General features: G+C 36.7%; 1 protein-coding gene across 2 annotated transcripts; it reads left to right on the top strand.

Moving 5' to 3' along the window:
* Positions 1-1,761: 1,761 nt before the first annotated feature.
* Positions 1,762-21,605, top strand: LOC101257122 (nodulation receptor kinase). Of its 2 annotated transcripts, none has more exons than XM_004231693.5 (8): positions 1,762-2,159; positions 2,311-2,520; positions 2,600-2,808; positions 19,815-19,941; positions 20,276-20,347; positions 20,555-20,741; positions 20,867-20,999; positions 21,147-21,605. In XM_004231693.5, exons 2-8 carry the CDS (start codon positions 2,370-2,372, stop codon positions 21,408-21,410), a joined length of 1,143 nt encoding a protein of 380 aa, XP_004231741.1. In that variant the 5' UTR covers positions 1,762-2,159; positions 2,311-2,369; the 3' UTR covers positions 21,411-21,605. The 2 variants fall into 2 exon arrangements, with proteins under 2 accessions (XP_004231741.1, XP_069150195.1); XM_069294094.1 differs by having other exon boundaries at positions 1,878-2,159; positions 2,348-2,520.
* The last annotated feature ends 282 nt before the right edge of the window (positions 21,606-21,887 follow it).

The following is a 21,887-nucleotide window of genomic DNA, read 5'->3' as shown; positions in this document are numbered from 1 at the left end:
TCTAATAATCTACAAAAGAATAATGCTGATGCTCATGCAAATTCTTTGTTTCACCAAGACTGAAAAACCTAGTTATTTTTTAGTTAAGACATTTCCATTAAGAATGATCTATTTGAACTTACCATTTCTCCTCTCCCCATTCGAGCATGAAAAATCAGTTGTTTTTTAGCTATAGACGTTCTTCCCTTCATTTCTAAATGTCAGCTACTAACCGATGATCATACAAAGTCATTGTCTACTTTACTCTTGAATTTACCAATCTCCAACCTTTTTAAAGTAAATTCTTTTGCATTAAGATAATTTTTCTTTCTGTTTTCATCTTCTCTTTTCGATGAGCTTATATTTTCAAATTAGATGATCGAGAAGGTGAAGCGTTATTGTTACTCTGATCAAAATTTTCGTCATTTTCATCAACAATCATATCATCATTTTCATATTCACTAAATACTGCTTTGGTGTTAATGTAAAAGTACACTGAGTTCGAACTTTCATTGTCAAACTTATCTCAATTTCCAATTTTCTCAAAGAACTCATTCCTAACTTCTACCTATTGTGGACCACTGATGGCATAACCTTTAAATCCAAACTTCCTTGCATCATCATACATGACACTTATAAGGATTGATATTTCTTCATCGGTCCATTTATCAGCAGTTGAACCACGTGATTTATTTTTTTTGAGTTTATACAAAAAACATCAATATGACAACACATCATATGCGAAACTTAAAATTTTTTTTAGAGTGCACAAAATTTGAAAGCATATCTTTAACTAAAAATGAAAGACGTACGAATACGATTGAAAGTATATTACCCTGTTAACCGAAAAAGGTGAAGTCACAGAGTTTTTGTCGGAAGTCTCAAAACCAGCTTCATAAATAATGGATATTATAAAACTTAAAAAACAAGCACAAAAAATTAGTTGCACCAGTCAAGTGATAAAATAAAAAACAAGGAGAAAAAATTCTTATCTCTCATAACTCTTTAAACTAGACAAGAGAACACATTCATACAAATCAATTCAAGCATCAATCTAAAGAAAATTCATACATATATTCTCTTTATAATGGAAAGGCTTATTAATTGAGTTAGTTGGCAGATGAAGAGTTAATTGATTTGGTTGGTGTTAATAAATAGAATGTTTTGTAAAAGATAAAAGTTTGGTATTAAGTTTAAATTTAATTTTTTTTTCAAATATTGAGATTTGATCCAAATACTCGAAAAAGCTAATATTTAAAAATTTGTGTTATTTGTCAAATAATAAAAAAGTGCATGGACAAACAATATTTTCAAGTTTTTTTTTTCAAGTTTTACCGGTATGGCCAAAGGGGCCCTTAGTAAAAGATTGACAATATATACACACATTGTTTAGGGGAAACAATATCGCGTAAAAGCTAAATAATTACAAACATATATCTCATTACATTCATACTCCATTAAATAATTACATTATATATCCCTAACTAATCTTGCTTAACTAATACTAAATTAGTATCTTACTATCTTATACTGTATTAATATCATTAAAACTAAAAATTTCGTTTAATTGATAGTAAATCTCTCTCTCTCTATATATACCATTATGATTTTTTGTTAAAAAATTATACATTAGTCAATGATATTAACAAGTATATAAATTTTTCATGTTTATAAAATATATTAACAAGTAAAATACTAGTATTATTAATATGATCAAATATAATTTATATAAATTCATATATTTTTATACTGTTAGGAGAAGTTTTCCCTACTAGATGAAATAATATAATTTCCACGGAAGGAAAAGAAGAAGAGCATTAGCAGAAAAATAATACTAAGAATAAAAAAATGTGGACAAGAAAATTAGTTGGAGTAGCGGGGAATGATATACTTTACAACCCACAAAAGAGTTGCTGTTTGAAAAACACTTAATTTTTTTTAAAAAAGGGAAAAACACTTTCAGAGTCTATATTTAAATTTTGTTGAGCTGCAGAAGGACTAATTATCTGTCGGCGCCAGGTTGCTTTCTGTCGGCATCAATGGCGATGATTATGAGAATAAGAAATCCCTTCCTTCCTTGTCTATTAAATTAATAAATTAAACTAACATCAGCGATTAAGTTTCAGTCGTTAATGTGGGAGGGAATCAAATGCCAATGAAGTCTCGAATCCATTCATCAGGTTCACTTCTCTTATTCTTAGTATCGTTATCTTCTATGTGCTGTGCCCTAACTATTTTATCGCAGATATGCTACTTTTAGTGAGTGTCTTTGTTGCTTTAGGTTTTATCACAATGTTAATATTAGGATTAATTCCCTCTTTCATATTTCAGCTTCAATGTGTCAAAATATATATCCCAACCTTTGCAGCTGAAGTGCTCGTGGTCGCCAAATGTCAAGGACTCTTGCAGCAATTGTAGGAGGTGCTGCAGGAGCCGTGGCATTGGTGGGGATTCTGCTTCTCATTTGTTGCTTCTGTATTTTTCGTAAAAGGTTTATTTCAACAACTTCCGACACAGGATCTTCTGATCCATCTGTTCAAGGTCATATCTCACTTCTTATTAAGTCAACAAATGTCGTATTTATTCTCCCAAATTCTCAAGTAATCCGAATCACTTGCAGTTGGAAAAAATGCTGGGGTTGAATTGACCTCACAAGATGCCAGACGCTTCCACATAGAAGAATTGTCTTTGGCCACAAAAGGTTTTAGTGATAAGAGTTTAATTGGCCAAGGCAAATTTGGGGAGGTGTACAAGGGATTGCTTCATGATGGTATGCTTGTAGCAATAAAAAGGCGATCTGCTGTTCCTAGTCAGGAATTTGTTGATGAGGTAATAGTAACTATGTACATCTTATGGAAACTACTGCACATATTGTTTGAGTTTTTCTTTTTTTAGATCATACTATTCAAATTCTCATTCATCTTCCTTAGAAGTGACTACAGTAAATTTAACTAGAGCCTGAATGACCAAAATGGTAATCTGCTATAATCAACAGACAGAAGGCACTAAATGCATCAGTTTACCCCCAAAGAGCTTATCACTTTCATGCCTTTATGGCTTTATCACTTGCTAATTGAATGGCCGTTCTTTAAGGCTTACTTACCTAATTCATATCACAACCTCTTTTTGCTCTTATTAGATTCATAGTAGTGCAGAAATTCCAGAATTCAAGGGCATTCAGTTTCACTAGGCAAAAGCTCTCAAACATTCCTCTTAGCAAAGTGAATAACCTGAATATAAGAAATATACCAAATGAAATAGAAAACCAACAAAACGTTATGGTTCTCCACAAACAACACCTAACTGTTCGGGGTGCAATCCAGCGTCTTTGAATTTTGGAAAGCTCCAACATATTCTCTCGATATTCCTTAGGCCCCTTCAATCTCAAAGTGGGAAAGCTAATTTGAGTTTGCTTTTCTTGTGAACACAGAGAATTGACTTTGAAATCTCGCTGTATGATGTACTATCACTTAAAAGAAAGTGATATTGGAATTATGTCCTCCAGAAAGTTGTTAGTAAATACAACGCGAGAGAAAGTGCTTCTTGCACTAAATACAAAAGGAATATATTCTTCATCACTGAAAAGAGAGAAGGTGTTATAATCTCGAGGACATTATTAGCACAACTTGAATTGCAGAACATTGAGAATATATTCAAGGTCTAGATGTCAAGCCCCAAACCTAGCCTGAGGCGGACCAGCTCTGTATGAACTGTGCAACCTGCTATAGCACATGGACATAATTTGGAAATGTTGAAAATATACAACAGCGCTTCCCGGCAAGGGATCCACCATGTACAAATGACGTGCTCTGATAAGATGGAACTGTAGATACATAGAAAGGCTACCTGGCCTGGAACATGAGGGCGGTATAACAGACATGATATTTGCACATATTGGAATCATCAATGCAAGTGTATGAAGCCTCTATAAATGAGCTGGAAACTGTACAACTGCCATACGGTCGGTATAAGGCCCCGACCTACCCAAACTTTCTATACAAATACATATATAATCAAAAAGGAACTCTAGACTTGACTTAGCCAGGTAGAATGGAGCTCACTAACCAACAACTGATAGATGAAACAGATATCTAATGAGACTTAGATGTTTTGAATGTCTAAAACCTGCAGTATGAGTGCAATGCAGCGTAGCGCCCCCGACATTATAAAAAGTGATGTGAGTACAATGGAATTGTACTTGTATATAGGTGGGTGTTTGGATTGACTTATTTTAAGTAGCTTTTGGCTTTTAAAACTCAGTGGAGACAAAGAACACTAGGGGGTCGTTTGGTAGAGTGTATAAAAATAATTCTAAATAGAGTGTATTAGTAATGCTTGTAATAGTTACGCTTGCATTAATTATGCATAGAAACTCTTTATGCATTGTTTGGTTTGGTGTTTTAAAAATTGCATCATTGCATAAAAATATTAATTTACAAAAATATCCTCCACAATTATGGTGGCAAAAATGTAAGGGATAATTGTGTCTTTAACCATGCATTATCATGCATTAAATCCCTTGCATTACTAATCTAGAGATTCATGGTATTAGTAATACATACCTTAATACACAATAGAGCGTATAACTAATGCATTAGTTATACATTGGTCGAAAAAGTGTATCAAACAAGGTACTATAACGCACTGAAGTTGAGGTACTGGGTATCATCAAACAGTGTGATGGTGACAAAGCCCCCCCGGCCCAGATGGCTTTACAATACGCTTCTACAAGGAATGTTGGCCGACCTTGAAAGAGGACCTGATGCAAACAATACATAATTTTCACAAGAATGAGTCTTTTGAGAAGTCTTTCAATGCTACCTTTGTAGCACTTATTCCCAAGAAGCATGGAGCAGAAGAGCTAAAAGACTTAAGACCAATAAGTCTAATTGGTGGAGTCTGCAAAATCATAGCCAAGCTTTTCACCGAGAGATTGAAGACAGTTATGGGAAGTCTAGTGGACGAACATCAGATGGCATTCTTGAAGGGCTGACAGATAATGGATGCGACCCTTCTGGCAAATGAGTTGGTGGACTCGAGGGTGAAACAAAATAAACCAGGAGTGCTTTGCAAGCTCAACATTGAGAAGGCCTACGACCATGTGAATTGGGCTTTCCTCCTCAAATTATTGAGAGATATGGGGTTTGGCGACAAATGGGTCAACTGGATTGAATTTTGCATATACACTGTGAAATTTTCGCTCATAATTAATGGTAATCCAGAGGGTTTTTTTCAATCACAGAGAGCTGCGACAAGGTGACCCCATGCCACCTTTTCTGTTCATTCTAGCTAAGGAAGGCCTAAACTTCATGATTAGAAAAGCAAGGGAGAATGGATGGATTAGAGGTTTTTGTGCTAACATAAATATGAACAACGCTATGGAGGTATCTCATCTACTGTATGCAGATGACTTCCTTGTATTTTGTGATGCAGAAGTTACACAAATAAGGCATATGAGAGCTATCCTAACAATCTTTGAGGGCATTTCGGGACTTCATGTCAATTGGCACAAAAGCTGCCTCTATCCAGTGAACCAAGTCCCTAATATGCAGACCCTAGCTGAGAATCTAGGATGCCAAGTGCCTCCCTTCCTACTTAATACCTAGGAATGTCTCTTGGAGCAAAAAATAAAGAGCTAGAAGTGTGGTGTGAGGTTCTGGAAAGAAGTGAGGAAATTAGCAAGATGGAAAAGCTAGTATCTATCTTTGGTTGGTAGGCTGACTCTTATAAAATGTCATGGACAGCCAAGCTACCTATATGAGGAGTCTATTCCCTCTACCAAGTAACATAGAGAAGAAAATCAACAAGGCTAGAAGAGTTTTCCTATAGCAGGGCAAAGAAGGGGTACAATCTAGTAAAATGGGATATGGTGATCCTTAACAAAAAACAGGGTGGGCTGGGCATAAAGAAGCTAGGTGCACAGAATGAAAGTCTACTGAAGAAATGGTTATGGAGATTTTGTTGTGAAGATGTGGCACTATGGAGGAGATTCATTTCACAAAAATATGGGCTCCAAACAGTTGAGAGGTGACTGGTACTTTTGGATGCTCCATGTGGAAAACAATAAGAAGACTGTGGCCCTCTTTCAATAACGACCTGAAGTACAGAATTAGGGATGGGGATAAGACAAATTTCTGGAATGAATTGTGGATTGGGGAAGAGGTTCTGAGGTCTATCTTTCCAGATCTATACATCTTGAGCTTGCAACAGATGGATAAGATGGTACAAGTATGGAGTCCTCGAGGATGGAACTTGATTTTTAGGAGGTCCATGAATGATTGGGAAATAAATAGTGTAGCTGATTTGCTGCAGACTCTAAATAATTTCCTAGGAGTATGTGTAGGTTCTGATTTGCCAATAAGGAAACTACATAGCAAGGGGTCTTTTACTGTGGAGTCATGTTATTGGTGTTTGAACTTCAGCCAGACAATGACAGCAAAATGGCCTTGGAAACTGATTTGTAAGGTTTAAAATACCTCACAAAATCTCATGTTTCAGCTGGCTGGTGGTCAGGAGAGCCTGTTTAACACACGAAGTACTACAGAGAAGAGGTATTCAGATTTGCTCTAGGTGTTTTATGTGTGAGCAAGAGGCAGAGATAAATAGTCACTTGTTCATTCATTGCAAAACAACTGTAAATCTGTGGAACATGTTCTTCTGTTTATTTGGGATAAGTTGAGAAGGAGTTGGAAGAAGGGGATCACAAGAAGATTGGTGGAGAAGTATTCCAGCATGTGTTTGGTGGACTTGATGGAAAGAGAGAAACGAAAGATGTTTTGAAGGAAAAGCTAGCTGTTTCCAGAAGATCAAGATGAAAAGTACAAGTCTTTTGTATTTTTGTATATTCCGTATATGCATATATGTAACATTATCACATACATCCCAATCAAAGAGGAAATTGTCTAGCTGTCGGAACGACTCTCATCGCACCAGCATGTGTGGATATACCCAGTTTCCAAGAATGCTCCCAAAACAAATACGGTATATAATTTGGTTCATGTGGCCCTATGTATATATACATGTCTACAACTTAACAACTTATAATGTGTGGCATAAAACATTTGCAGCTTAATATAATATCTAGTGAAATTTGTGACCAATAGTTTAAAGGATATCTTTAACATCATTAAGAAATTATAGTCAAAGAACAGTAACTTAAATATCACATTAACCTTTTAAAGAAACATGAAACTTATCAATGCATATACATATGGATGTCATGAAAGATTTCATCGGATGATATTAAACTTGAAACCTTTAATACATACATGTGTCATGCAAAACATATGACTTTATGAGTAATTAACATGAAGACTCGATGCAGTTTTAATAGCATAGATCGAAGGCAACTAGAGTGTTGTACTTAAAGAACTATAAGAAGCTTCATCTAACATTTTGAAACTTGTAAAACATATCTACAATATGGATAACATATGGCTTTACAAATAGTTATGCACAAATATTTGAGGCATATGGATCATATACTTGTGAAGACAGTAAAGAGTCTTATACTTAGGAACTTTATCTATGAGTCTCTGTAGTCATTATTCTTGCAAATGATTCATTTAACATATAATAATCTCACATGGAGGAGCTACCGACCATTTTAGGTAACATGGCAGCTCATTAAATGAAAAAAACACATCATAAGGGAAACTCGTTAAAAATACTCCCTCTGTTTAAAAAAGAATGTCCCTATTTTCTTTTTAGTTTGTTTAAAAAAGAATGACCCCTTTCTTTTTTTGGCAACACTTTAACTTTAACTTTCCACGTGGGATGTTTAAGACCACAAGATTAAAGGGCATTTTGGTACATTTGACATACCTTTAATTTAGAACCACAGATTAAAAAGTCTTCTTTCTTTTCTTAAGCTCCGTTCCAAGTCAAACTAGACCATCCTTTTTGAAACGTAGGGAATACCAAATTAGAAAGCCTTACATAACTTTATTCCAATCCTTTAGCATGTTATAACAATCAAATGTCATTTGATGCTTCAATCTATAATGAAGAACCAATAACAAGGCTACTATGAACAACTATACAACATAACCAGGGCATTTGACAATTCGACAAACAGAATGCGAGTGTCGAGCTCGTGAGACTTTCAAATTAACAATAGTCTTCGTACTCAATATTTCGTATCACTAGTCAAGCTATATACTTGCCTTTTACGAGGCTAACCAATTAAACAACAACTAATACAACTCTCTACGTACTCCTTCCTTGCCAAACACATGAATCATAAAGGGCAAAACTTGGACCCATGACTTCCCATCACTGCCTGTAAACTATACTTAAAAACATCTTTAGGATCATATTTATGGAGATAAGAGGAGCCATACCTCTATGAAGAAGAATATCGGTCTCTGCATTTTGTATTCTTCAAGAACAATACCTTTGCCTTCAAGAAAACACTTGGTTAAGTATGTGTTATGATATATGATGAGGAACACTTGATTCTTGAAGGAATCAACTTATCTTAAGCTAGGGAGAGATGGAAATGAAGAACCCTTGATTTCCAGCCCCTAAAACATTCTGAAACTAAAGGCCAAATGAACCCTCAAGTTGTAATTTATAAATTACAATTTTTCTGATTGACGTACCACAAGGTGCCACATGCCCATCACACCAAATTTTGGCTCTGCTAGTCTGTTGTAAAACACACATTACTACTCTAAAGTTGGATGGACGAGTGGTTTGTCTTGCTAGAAAGATATATGAAAATGATTAAAGCAATCTGTGTGGTTGATTAGTTAGTTGACTGTATAAGTTGATTAGTTAGATGATAGTCTGATTTTGTTAGAATCAATGAGCTGTCATATAGTTAGTTACTGTAATGAAATGAAAAAAGTTGTTATTCTATTCATGAATATGCTAGGTATTTATACAATTACATGAAATCCTATAAAAGGAAATCAAAACAAATAAAAGAAATATTCTACAAAAAACTCATATTATTCTGTAATATTCTAGAATCACTCTGTGATTTGTTACCATATTCTGTAACACTTCCCCTCAAGCTAGAGCATAAATATTGATTAGGCCCAGCTTGTCACAAAGATAACTAACTCGAGTTCCATTCAATGCCTTGGTGAACAAATCAACTAATTGCTCCCCCGTTTTCACGTAGCCTGTGGAAACTGAATCTTCTCACGAATAAAATGACAGCCTGTCTCAATGTGTTTAGTCCTTTCATGATACACCAGAATTGAGGCTATATGAAAAGCAGCCTGATTGTCACACCAGTGTTTTGCTGGTGTATAGTACTTCACTATAATTTCAGATAATAAGAAGATGTATCTACATAATCTCACACGTATACTGTGACATAGTTCTATATTCGGATTCAATACTAGATCGAGATACAACACTTCGTTTCTTATTTCTCCACAATACTAGGTTCCGTCAAGCAAAAACACAATAGCCTGTTGTAGATCTTTTATCAATTCGGGATCTTGCCCAATCAACATCAGCATCAACAAAGCACTCTACACGAGTATGCCTATGATTGCCATACAATATGCCACGTCCAGTAGCTCCTTTCAAGTAACAAAGAATTTGTTCTAAAGCTTCCCAATGTTTGATTGTTGGCATTGACATAAATTGGCTAACAATACTTACTGTAAACGCAATAGTCGATTAGTGCTCAATAGAAGAATTGAGAGATGGAGGAACATCACTTAATTGTTCTTTCAAAGCGTGGGTAACTTGATAGACTAACCGCTCATCTTCGTCCTCCTGACTAGTAGAAAAACGAGAGGTGCATAGAAAAATGGGGTACTCTCTGAAAATACCACATCTTTTGACACCAAGTATGTCCAAGTTCAGTAGAATAACACCGATATCTCTTCCGAAGTCGAGAATAGCCAAGGAAAACACATTTCAATGCTTTGGGATCCAACTTGGTAACAGATGGTCAAAATCTCGAACGTAACATGTAGTTCCAAAAACCATAGGTTCCACCGGGAAGAAAGACTTGTTCGGAAAAGAACACTATAGGCATGTTACCAACAAGCACACTAGATGGCATTCGGTTAATCAAAAAACAAGTTATGGAGACTGCATCTGCCCAGAACTGTTTAGGTACCTTCATTTGGAATAGAAGTGCTCTAGCTGTCTCCAGTAAATGCCCATTTTTCTTCTCAGCAACTCCATTTTGAGATGGTGTATCAACACATAAGATTGATGGAGAACACTGTGTTGTCTCATGAAATGACTGAGACAATTTCGACATGTAATCTTTGGCATTGTCGCTCCTTAGCATACGTACCGAAACACTGTATTGAGTTTTGACTTCAACAACTCTTCATAAAATAAATCTAAAGTCACTCGAGAGAAATCATTCACAAAAGTAACAAAATACTTATGCCCAGTTTTGGAAGCAACAAGACATGGTCCCCGAACATCAGAATGAACTAATTCAAAAGCTGACCCAACTCGCTTATTTACCTTGGGCCTACCGAGATGTGATGGTGTTTTTGCGAATTGGCATGACTCATAATCTAAAGAAGAAACATTTTGAAATTGGGGACAAGCTTCTCTAACATAGGTAATGAAAGATGTCCCAACCGACAATGTGCTGTGAATGGAGACACAACACAGGAGTAGAAGCCAAATCGAGGCTTCCATTCATCAAGAATATAGAGATCATCGGATATATGTCCCTTACCAATTACTTGATTTGTCGTAAGATCACGAAAACAAACAATGATCAGGAAAGAATGAGACATAACAATTAAGATCTCTCATAATTCTATTGACAGAGATCAAATTAAAGGCCAACTTTGGTAGACTTAATACATATGATAAGGTGATAGTTGAGGTTGGCTTAACGGTCCCTGATCCCACAATGTTACAACTTGAACTAAGCTATCGTTACAGGAGAAAGTGTTTTATGTGATCGAAAGCTAGAAACATATTAGAATTACATGCCATGTGATTTGTGGAACCTGTTTCAATCACCCATTTATTCGATGAGGAGAAAGGACATGTTTTCCTTGACTCCGCAAATGTAGTAATCGAAATGGGTTCCTTAACTGATTTTTGAAAATGAGAGAATTTTGCATACTCATCAGTCGAAACAAGAATTGTCTTCTAAGTTATTTTTCTGGTAAATATATCTAGTGTAATTCTTGAGAGAAAACAAAAGGAGTTCAACAAGTGTAACCCACCGGTTCCTCTCAAATAAGTGTACCAGATTGAAGAGACACACAATGTGTTGTAGAATCAGCAAACTAGAAGTATGGTGCAATAAACCAAATCATATTCAACCATGTCAGAGAGTTGATACGAGCAACTAAAGCAACAAATAATCTATAACCAGAATGTCTAAATTTAATTGAACAACGGTTGTTAACCAATTCTTGAACCCAGTTTTCTGAATCCCAAATTTTTGAGTCTCAGCAGCAACAAAAGATGAATACCAGAAGAGAAACGAAGTACAAACTTCCGAATAGAGATTCAACACTAGAAGAATACCAGAATGTGTCGTGATTGACGAGAAGATGCCGGAGCAGTAAGCCAAAAACAGATATGCTGGACCAAACACTAGCGAGTGGAAGACAGAAATGAGGTGCAGGTGGTGCGTGACGTTCACTCGCTGCCACCTAGACTAGAGATGTCCTTTCCAGCCAAAAAATCTCCCTCTGTCTCTTCTTATGGTGCTGGTGAGATAAATTTGTCACTCCTAATGAGTGACCCAACCCTTTCTTAGGCTGCCAGGAAAAGAGTCGAACTTCTAAAGAAATTTGAGCCCTAGGCTCTAATACCATGTAATGAAATGAAAGAAATTGTTATTGTATTCATGAATATACAAAGTATTTATACAATTACACGGAATCCTATAAAAGGAATCAATCAAAACAAATAAAAGAAAATATTTTGCAATAACTCTTATTATTCTGAAATATTGTAGAATCAATCTGTGATTTGTTACCATATTTTATAACAGTTACAAAAGAGTCAGTTGTGTGTGTCTACTATAAATAGAGCAATATGTCTACGTTCAATGTAACACAAACTGATTCATTCAATATAATTCTCTCTTCTCTTCTTTAAAAATTCTCTCTGAAAGATTGTTGTAGTTACATTCCTATCATGGAGTTTACATGGTATCAGAGCTATCGATCGTAGGAGCTTCCTCTGTTCCGTGAGGTGTTCAGATTCATCAGATGTAAAGGTGAATCGAAAGAAGACATCTCCAATTCGAAGAAGTAGCAATGGCAGTTGATGGAGATCCATCAGCAAGCACTGGTAACACTTCAAGTCCTACCGTTTCCAGTGATCGACCATAATCATCCTCTCTTCCTTCAACATATTGAAACTCCATGTAGTTCTATGGAGTTGGTCCTTTAGAATTGGCTTTGTAGGTCGCAGGAAACTAGGTTTTGTTGATGGTAGGTTTCCTAAGTCTATTTTTGAGCCTGCATTGCATGATCAGCGGGAGAAATGCAATGCTGTAGTATTGAGTTGGATTATGAATGTTGTATGCTTTTGATGCATGAAAGATTTTGTTAGATCTAAGAGAAAGATTTGATACAGTGAATGGCCTTAGGATCTTTCAACCGCATAGAGAGATTCATACTCTAGTTCAGGGTACATTGTCTATTGCTGATTATCATTCACGACTTAGAGATCTATGAGATGAATATGATGCTTTCATGCCTTGCCCTAGTTGTCCATGTCCTGCGTCAAAGAAATTTGGTGAGCATTGTGATTATCAGAGGTTGTTACAGTTCTCATGGGGTTAGATGAGTCCTATTCTCCTCCTAAGAGTCAGATTCTCATGATGAGTCCTATTCCTACACTTAACAAAGCCTATGCTCTTAATTGATCAAGATAGTCAAAGGAACTTGGTGAATTCTGCTAGTTCAGGAGTAATAAAAGGCATTACTATGTACTCTCGCAAAAATAGTACTTATAGTATTGGTGCCAGCACATCAAAATGACTTGGTACTTATGTTGGTCTATCATCCCGTAATGGTTATAAATGGAGGTGACACTGCTGTCTCTGGAGGAGTAGGATATAATGCTAATAATACCACTGGAGCTGGTTACAAAGCCAAAAAGAGTGTTGTTGTTTGTGAACATTGTGGTTGTAAAGGTCACTCGATGAATTAGTGCTACAAAATTGTTGAATATCCAGCTGATTTTCAGTCTAAGAGAAAGCCTATGTATGCCAATCAAGTTGACCTTGGACAAGAGGTTAGAGGGACTAATAATCAGAATAATGCAGTCACACTTGCAGGTTCTCATCCTAGTGCATTCTTCACTACTGTAGCTGCTGTCCAGACCTGGTCGTGACAAATGCAGTGGAGCCTTCTGCAAATGTAGCTTCTGTATTAGTACAGGCAGCTCTCTTAAAGTTTATTCTTGTGATTATAGAGATAGAAAGTGAATAATAGATACTGGAGCAACACATCATATCACATCCTCCCTGGACAGTTTAGGCAACACTAAGGTATCTCCTGCTCATACTGCAAATAAGGTTCACTTACCCAATGGTAAAGATGTAACTGTCTCACATATTGGAAGCACTTGTGTACTTGACAACCAGGCCTATCTCTAATGTCTTGTTCTTGCCTGTCTTCAAGTTTAATCTATTGTCAGTGTAAAAGATCACTAAAGAGTTGAAATGCATGGTAGGCGTCTTCCCTGAATTTTGTGTGTTTCAGGACCTTTACACTGGTCAGGTGAAGGGGATTTGTAAAGAAGAGCATGGACTCTATATACTACAAGAAGTATCAAATCAAGCTCCAAAACTGCTGGTCAATAGAAGTTGCAATCATGCTCTGGAGCCTAATGTATAGTATTCTGTTAAGTTTGTCAGTTCTTTTAACTCAGTTACAAAAGTTGAATCTAGACATGTATGGCACAAAAGACTAGGTCAAGCTCCTGTTGATGTTATCAAGAAGTGTGGATGTTATCAAGAAGCATGATGCTGGTAGCACTTTAAGTAGTAAGGATGTATTTCATTTCCCTGTATGTCCAAACATGTATTTGATCTACTGCATTGTAATCCTTGGGGACCTTATAGAGTGCCCACTTATAATAAGAAAAGGTTCTTTGTCACTATTGTGGATGATTATAGTAGATATACTTGGATTTTTCTAATTGCTTCTAAAGCTGACACCGTGGTTGTACTCTGTTTTTCTCAAGAATGTGTAGAATATGTTTTCTACTAATGTCAAAACCTTAAGAAATGATAATGGTGGTAAGTTCTTTAACACTGAGGTACAATCTTTGCTAAGTGATATGGGTATTACTCATCAGTGTTCTTGTGTATATACTCCTCAGCAGAATGGTATTGCTGAGAGGAAACATAGATTCATCTTGAACATGGCCAGCACCCTAAGGTTCCAAGCTCCCATTCCTTCTTAGATATTGGGTGAATGTGTATCCACTGTTGTCTACATTCTTAACAGGCTACAAAACTCCATATGAACAACTTTATTTAGTGGGCATTACTCATCAGTGTTCTTGTGTATATACTCCTCAGTAGAATGGTATTGCTGAGAGGAAACATAGAACCATCTTGAACATGGACAGCGCCCTAAGGTTCCAAGCTTCCATTCCTCTTACATATTGAGGTAAATGTGTATCCACTGCTGTCTACATTCTTAACAGGTTACAAAACTCACTCCATATGAACAACTTTATTTGCATCCTCCTTCCGTATCACACCTTAGAGTGTTTGGGGGCTTATGTTATGCTGCTAGTCCCAAAGTTGGTGATAAATTTTCACCCAGGGCCGTACCTGCAGTGTTTATGGGTTATTCCTCCACTCAAAAGGGCTACATTCTTTATGAAGTTCATTCTCAAAACTCCTTTGTCAACAAACATGTAGTATTCCACGAACACATATTCCCCTTTAAGGACATGCGTGCTTCTTTAATCCTATATCTCCAGCATCTGTGGTGCCTGTACATGATACTTCTGTCCCTGAAGTTTCTGCTTCCTTGCCTTCAGCTCCATCTAATGTGGTTGTGCCAGTTAGGAGATCAACCAACCAGGGCTAGTTGACCACCTCTTTGGTTGTAGAACTTTGCGACTCCACCTAAAAGTCATGCTTGTTCATATCCTATCACAAATCATTTCTCATAGTCCTACAGGCTTATTCTGTTATATCTGAGCCAGCTACTTTTCAAGAAGTTGCTGCTAGTCTTTAGAGATGGCTGCATTGGAGAGTAATAATACTTGGAATATTGTGGACTTACCAGCCGTTAAGAAACCTATTGGGTGTAAATGGGTGTACAAAATCAAATTCCTAACTTTAGGTGAAGTTGAATGACTCAAAGCCAGGCTTGTAGCTAAAGGTTTTAGTCAGAAGGAACACTTAGATTATGGTGAGACTTTAAGTGCAGTTGCAAAAATGGTGGCAGTTAGATCAGTAGACTACTCTTGCTTCTTGGTGATTTGCAAGAGGAACTGTATGTGGACATTCCTAGTGGGTTTACTAGACAGGGGGACTGTCATAAGATCTGCAAACTACATAAGTCATTATATGGTTTGAAAGAAACACCAAGACAATGGAACGTTAAACTGACTGAGGCATTAGTGCAAATGGGGTTCAAGCAAAGTCATTATGATTATTCCTTATTCACAGAACATGCTAACGCTTATGATGATACTGTGGTTGTGTTGGTATATGTGGACAGTGCTATCAAAGGCGCACTTTAAGCGCGCTTAAGCCCTAAAGCAAAGGCTCAAAATGTGTTGAGTGCTTCGCCTCGCTTTGTGTGCGCTTTAGTGTCGTCATCAAGGTTCTAAGGCAAACATTTCCTTGCCAGTGAGCCTCTTATGAAGAATTTGAGGTTAAATAATTGATGTCACTTTATCATAATTTTTTTCAATTTCTTTGGTCATATATTTGTCATTCATATTTATAATTTAATGACTAAACATAAATATTTTATTCTTTTCTCCCTTTGCGCCTTTGTTTGTTAAAGCCCATGCTTTATTTGCGCTTAAAGCCCCCACATACCTTAGAGCTTTTTTGCGTTTTTCGCCTTTGATAACAGTGTATGTGGATGATCTATTAATTACTAGAAGCAATCACCAACAACTGTGCAACACTAGACGAGATTCAAAAAAGGTTTAAGATGAAAGATCTAGGTGAGCTTAAGTTTTTTCTGGGAATTGAATTTTCAAGATCAAGTCAGGGTATACTTATGACACAAAGGAAATATGCACTAGAGTTGGTGTCTGAATCAGGACTATGAGGAGGCAAATCTGCCTGTACACCATTGGAGATGAATCAGAAACTTACCTCTGCTCAGTATGATGAACCTATCAAGCCTGCACAAGCTGAAAATGATACTATTCTTACAAGTCCTATAAAATACCAGAGACTAGTAGGCAGGCTACTTTATATCTTACTATGACCATGCCTGATCTTGCCTTTACTGCACAAGTATTAAGTCAATTTATGCATTGCCCAAAGCAGTCACATATGGAAGCATCACTAAGGGTTGTGAGATACATCAAAAAGCACCTGGTTTAGGTCTATTGATGCCAGCAGAACAAACTACTCAGCTCACTCCCTATTGTGACTCTGATTGGGGATCATATTTGGAGACTAGAAAGTCAGTCACTAGTAATCTAGTAAAATTTGGAGGCGGACTACTTTCTTGGAAGTCTAAGAAACAAGAAACAATCTCTAGAAGTTCAGCTGAGGCTGAATTCAGAAGCATGGCTGCATGTGCAGCTGAGATAACTTGGTTGATAGGTCTGTACAAAGAACTAGGGATCAATGTGAGTGTGAATCTACCTGTGACTATGGTATGTGACAGTAAGACAGCCATACAAATTGCTGCTAACCCTATCTTCAATGAAAGAAATAAACACATGGAGAGGGAAAGAATTTGTTAAGGCATATTGAAGACTGAGAGCATATAAACACTAAATATTAGCTGGCTGATCTACTCACCAGGAGTCTGGGAAAGGCACAACATAATCAGTTGTTAAGTCAACTTGGAATAAAGAACATATTTCAACCATAAGCTTGAGGAGGAGTGTCGATATATGGAAATGATTAAAGCAATCTGTATGGTTGATCAGTTAGCTAACCGTATAAGTTGATTAGTTGTCTGATAGTCTGAGTTTGTTAGCATCAGTGAGCTGTCATATAGTTGGTTACAAAAGAGTCAGTTGTGTGTCTACTATAAATAGAGCAATATGTCTACATTCAATGTAACACAAACTGATTCATTCAATACAATTCTCTCTTCTCTTTCTCTAAAAATTCTCTCTCAAAGATTCTTGCAATTACTCCCTTATCATGGAGTTTACAGTAAGTAGACTCAAAGACCTTTAATTTAATAAGTCGTACACCACATAACTCGTTTGAACCTAGAGATATACTCGTTCAAAGTAACCCTTTTGCGGCACATAAAGAAAAATTCATTTATGTTATCCCTTTCGACATAACTTAAACGTTAAAGCTTTTTTTAATCCGTAACCTTATAACCACATACTATTACCATATAGTACTTACCCTTAACATATGTATTCATTCTTCGCCTTATCCTTCGAGTTCGGACTAATCTGTCGATGTTTGCTAATCATTCTGTAACTTAAAGACACGTGGTATAACCGTCGATGTAGCACTTTAAAACCTAAAATCATTTCGGGACATAAGTCTAATTCAATGCAGTCGTACACTGGATACTTGATATATTTATTCATTGTCGACCTTATTCACCCGTTCTCGGATAATTTTGTGAATGTCTAATCAGTCATTTTGTAGTTTAGACGTATGAGGTATAACACTAAAGGAGGGCATTAATCGCGTGGTAAATATCAAAGCCAGTCGCCGGAAAGATGAATTGTGCATTAACAATCTTAGGGAAAGGAGCAAAGCCTGAACAATGCCTTAGAGGAGGAATGCATGAATAGTTACAGAGAGATGAGTTGTGACACCAGTTGCTGGGAGAGGAGTGGTGCTGGACCAAGAGGAAGAAAAGGAGAAAATCGACACACATTGGCTTGCATTGTTCATCGGTTATGAAAGCTAATTTGAGTCTCTATCGAGATCTTAGAGGTTCTGATATCATGTGAAAATAAAATTAAAAAAACTCCTTATTGACTTGATTAAGTAATTAAGTACAAAAGATGCTCCTTATTGGAGTCATATGCTACACACAATATTGCAGATACTCTATTTCAATGCTAATCAGTTCATTAAATATTTTATAATTAAATACAGAATATCCTAAGATATCTTACAGAATATTTTGTATGATTTCCTTAACTACAATGAGTATAAACATATATGGATCTTTACACATTCTCTAGATATTCTATGAGGCAGTGACCAACTATCCACATCTACTTCTCTGTCTAATTATAACTAGTGTAGTCCCATTCAGTGGGGTGAGGTCTGGGGAGGGGAGAGTGTACGCAGACCCCCTGCCTCAGAGGTAGAGAGGCTCTTCGTGTGAGTATCATCAAGTGAAAATATTTGTTACTTTTATTCCAATCATGGTATTATTTCATTGTGTTATCTCCTTCCTTAACTGTGACCAACTACCGATAAACCCTTTTAAGTTGTCGATGAGACCGTCCAATTTGAGAATTATGTTCTGCGCCAGTTAGCCCTAATCCTTTACCTGAACAGTTTCCTTAAAAGTTCAAATCCAAACACAAGATGAGCAAGCAACTTTTTCTGTTATATTTGAAGCATCTTTCAGCTGCTTTCCCTTGGACCACTCTTCTATTATGTGATCAACATGATGTGAATAAGGCATGTCAAATCCAAGCTGCAACTGACATGGACTGACGGGTTTGAATCCTTCTTCCTTTGTGTTTTACACAGACTTTGGCTTTCACAACATTTTAGTTCCTCCGGCTTTAATTGGACCATCTTAGTGAACCTGGATATTAGGAGGATGAAACGAAACTTAAAGACATGTTGAGAGGACTATTTTTGGTGAAGTCTTCACTCATCTCCTTTTTGTGATTGTGTCTGTAATGGGAGAAGGGACCTAGGGGTTATCTGGGTCACAAATTGATAAAATTGCATTGCACCACTGGCAACTGGGAAAGAAAAAGAAGTGGTATCAATTGCATTGCACCACTGGCAACTGGGAAAGAAAAAGAAGTGGTATCAATTGCATTGCACCACTGGCAACTGGGAAAGAAAAAGAAGTGGGTTATGTAGTCACATACTGAGAAAATAACTGTGGGGAATAAAGCATGTACTCTATGTTATTTGATTCCATTCTTGCTAACCATGGGGAGTCCTAATCATCTTGCTGGACAAATTAAGTTATCATGATTCATGACAATGCATCTTTTTATGAAATAAAAAGTTCTCTTCAGTCATTCCCCCTGAAATGGGGGAGACTTTATTACTGTGAAAAACTTTTTTCGAGCTCAGTTACAAACACAATCACGTGCTCAATTGAATATGCAACCATTAATAGTGTCAGTGGCACACTTCCATTTCTGGGTTGTCACGGTATTTAATATTATTTCTAAATTTTGAACTTCTATCCTCACCTCTCGAACTAGATATTGGGGTTGAGTTAGCTCCAAGGTCCATTTCTTTAACATGTTTGTCATCATCTTTTGGGTTGTTACTAAGGCCCTAATTCTTTTCCCTACCAATATCATATATCCAATATACTTTGAAGATCTGCTGATGGTAAACATTAAGCTGCTGTGCTTATAAAGCAACGACTATGTACGTAAGCAGTAAACTATCAATACCTCTCATCAGTCGTAGGTGTATCATTTACCTCTCATCAGTCGTAGGTAAATGACTTGTGATTGTTCGTATGAGTATGTGTTCATTGTTTATGGTTTTGATGTATTCAGACTCTATCTCCTATCAGGTTCGCTATCTCTCATCTATTCAGCATCGGAACTTAGTCACCCTCTTAGGATATTGCCAGGAAAATGATCAGCAGATTCTTGTCTATGAGTACATACCTAATGGAAGTGTATCCATTCACTTGTACGGTAATCCTCTTTTTACTAAAACTTCTGTTTCATCCCTTCCCATTTTATACTTATTCTTTACCAGTATTTTGTCTCAGGCAAATTTTGACTGTTTAGGGAATTGCCTCATCTTCTCTAACAGTTTGATTGCAGTACATTGTATTGACTATCTTCCAAGTTCCCAGCTTCTTCTCCCCCCCCTCCCCCCCCCCCCCCAACCCCAACATAGAAAAATAAATAAATTAAAAGTAGTTACTCGGTTTCAATTACAAGTCAATTAGAGAATATTGTGAACTTTTTGCTAGGTGCAATATCTTTTTCTATTTGATCTTCATTTCATGGGTTTTTCTTCTAGGTGGCGATCATGTTACACAAGAGAAGCTAGAATTCAAGCATAGGCTTTCTATAGCTCTAGGGGCAGCTAAAGGTGATCCTCTGCAAAATCAGTGAAGCATTTGGGTTCCCCTGGTATTGGTTTATCTTTTGTTTGGGAAAATAATTATGCCTGTCCTAGTAGTGGTCTGGCAAAGATAAGCTTTCACAATACTTAAGGGCCCTGCATCCACTTCTTTGAGTTGAAATACTTTCAGTATTGGTTCTTATGCTTCATTCTCGCTCAATGTTATATATGCAGGTCTTGCTCATCTTCACTCGCTAAGTCCTCGCTTGATTCATAAAGACTTTAAGACAGCAAATGTTCTTGTGGATGAAAATTTCATAGCTAAAGTTGCAGATGCAGGATTACGCAATTTTCTTGGAAGATTCGAGGTTGCAGGCCCATCTTCTCGAGTGGCTGCTGATGAAATATTTCTTGCCCCAGAGTAGTTTTCTTGCTTCTTTAGTGTTTATTTTTTGGAATATCTTCCCTTCATTCTTTTCTCCTCTGTGGCTCAGCAGGGATATGATTGATGTGAAGATCCAATGACTTTTTCTCATTATTCTGTAGGGTCAGAGAGTTCCGACGATTTTCTGAGAAAAGTGATGCCTACAGTTTTGGTATTTTTCTGCTGGAGCTAGTTAGCGGCCATGAAGCAATGGATTTGCTATCTTCAGAGTTGAATGTAAACATAGTTGAATGGGTATATATGCTTTCCAGACCAATCTGATGCATTTGAAGACTTCTTTTTCTCAAATGTATTATTGACCAAGGATATTGGTGCCCCGACAGACAATTGAGTAATTCAGCTAGTTATGCAGTTGCTAATAGAGTATTTTTCTCGTTTCAGGTAGAGAATTATCAAGAATCTGGAAACATATCTGCCATCATTGATCCAAGATTGGGCAATAGCTTCACCAGAGAAGGCATGGAAGAGTTCATGCAATTGACTGTCCGGTGCGTTGACTCTTCGAGTGAAAAGCGGCCTACCATGAGTTACGTGGTGATGGAACTGGACCGGATACTGGAGAAAGAAATGAGCTTGACAACAATCATGGGAGAAGGAACTCCTGTTGTGACACTTGGAAGTCAACTTTTTAGGGCTTCAAAATAAGATGCAGTGGGAATTAAGTTTCTTGGTTGTATTAATTCTTTTGTTTGTGTGATTTTTCAGATTATATTTACAGAAACACCGGATTGGAAAGAGAGGTGCATCCAGCTGTTTGTTAATTGTAAAAAAAAAAATGAACTTAGAACCTTCTCATAAACAATTATTTGTTGATAATAGATGAAGATTTTCTGGCGTAAATTTTTGAATCTTTTTGTTAAATACTTCATATTCCATCTCAGGCTTGCCTGCCATGTAAGCTAGATTACTATTTCAAAAGGATTAAGGCGACAACTTGAAATTTGAATGCAAGTTAAGAGGAAGGATGAATAGCTTACATAGTCTAATCGTCGAGGAAGAGCTTTTCTCGCATGTTCAGTTTCCAGAAGGCAAGTCTTGTTCACTTCCACTTTTCTTTTCATAGTATTAAATGTTTACACTGTTGTAGGAGACATTCTTTATTGTCCTGCTTCTAGAAGAATC

The sequence above is a fragment of the Solanum lycopersicum genome, chromosome 2, assembly GCF_036512215.1.
Source record: "Solanum lycopersicum chromosome 2, SLM_r2.1".
Classification (NCBI taxonomy): domain Eukaryota; kingdom Viridiplantae; phylum Streptophyta; class Magnoliopsida; order Solanales; family Solanaceae; genus Solanum; species Solanum lycopersicum.
This window is presented reverse-complemented; position numbering and strand designations above follow the sequence as displayed.

Coding starts and splice junctions, on each gene's coding strand:
- LOC101257122 (XM_004231693.5), top strand. CDS start 2,370: ATGTCAAGGACTCTTGCAGCAATTGTAGGAGGTGCTGCAGGAGCCGTG. Junction 2,809..19,814: donor GTCAGGAATTTGTTGATGAG/GTAATAGTAACT, acceptor ATCTCCTATCAG/GTTCGCTATCTCTCATCTAT. Junction 19,942..20,275: donor TGTATCCATTCACTTGTACG/GTAATCCTCTTT, acceptor TTTTTCTTCTAG/GTGGCGATCATGTTACACAA.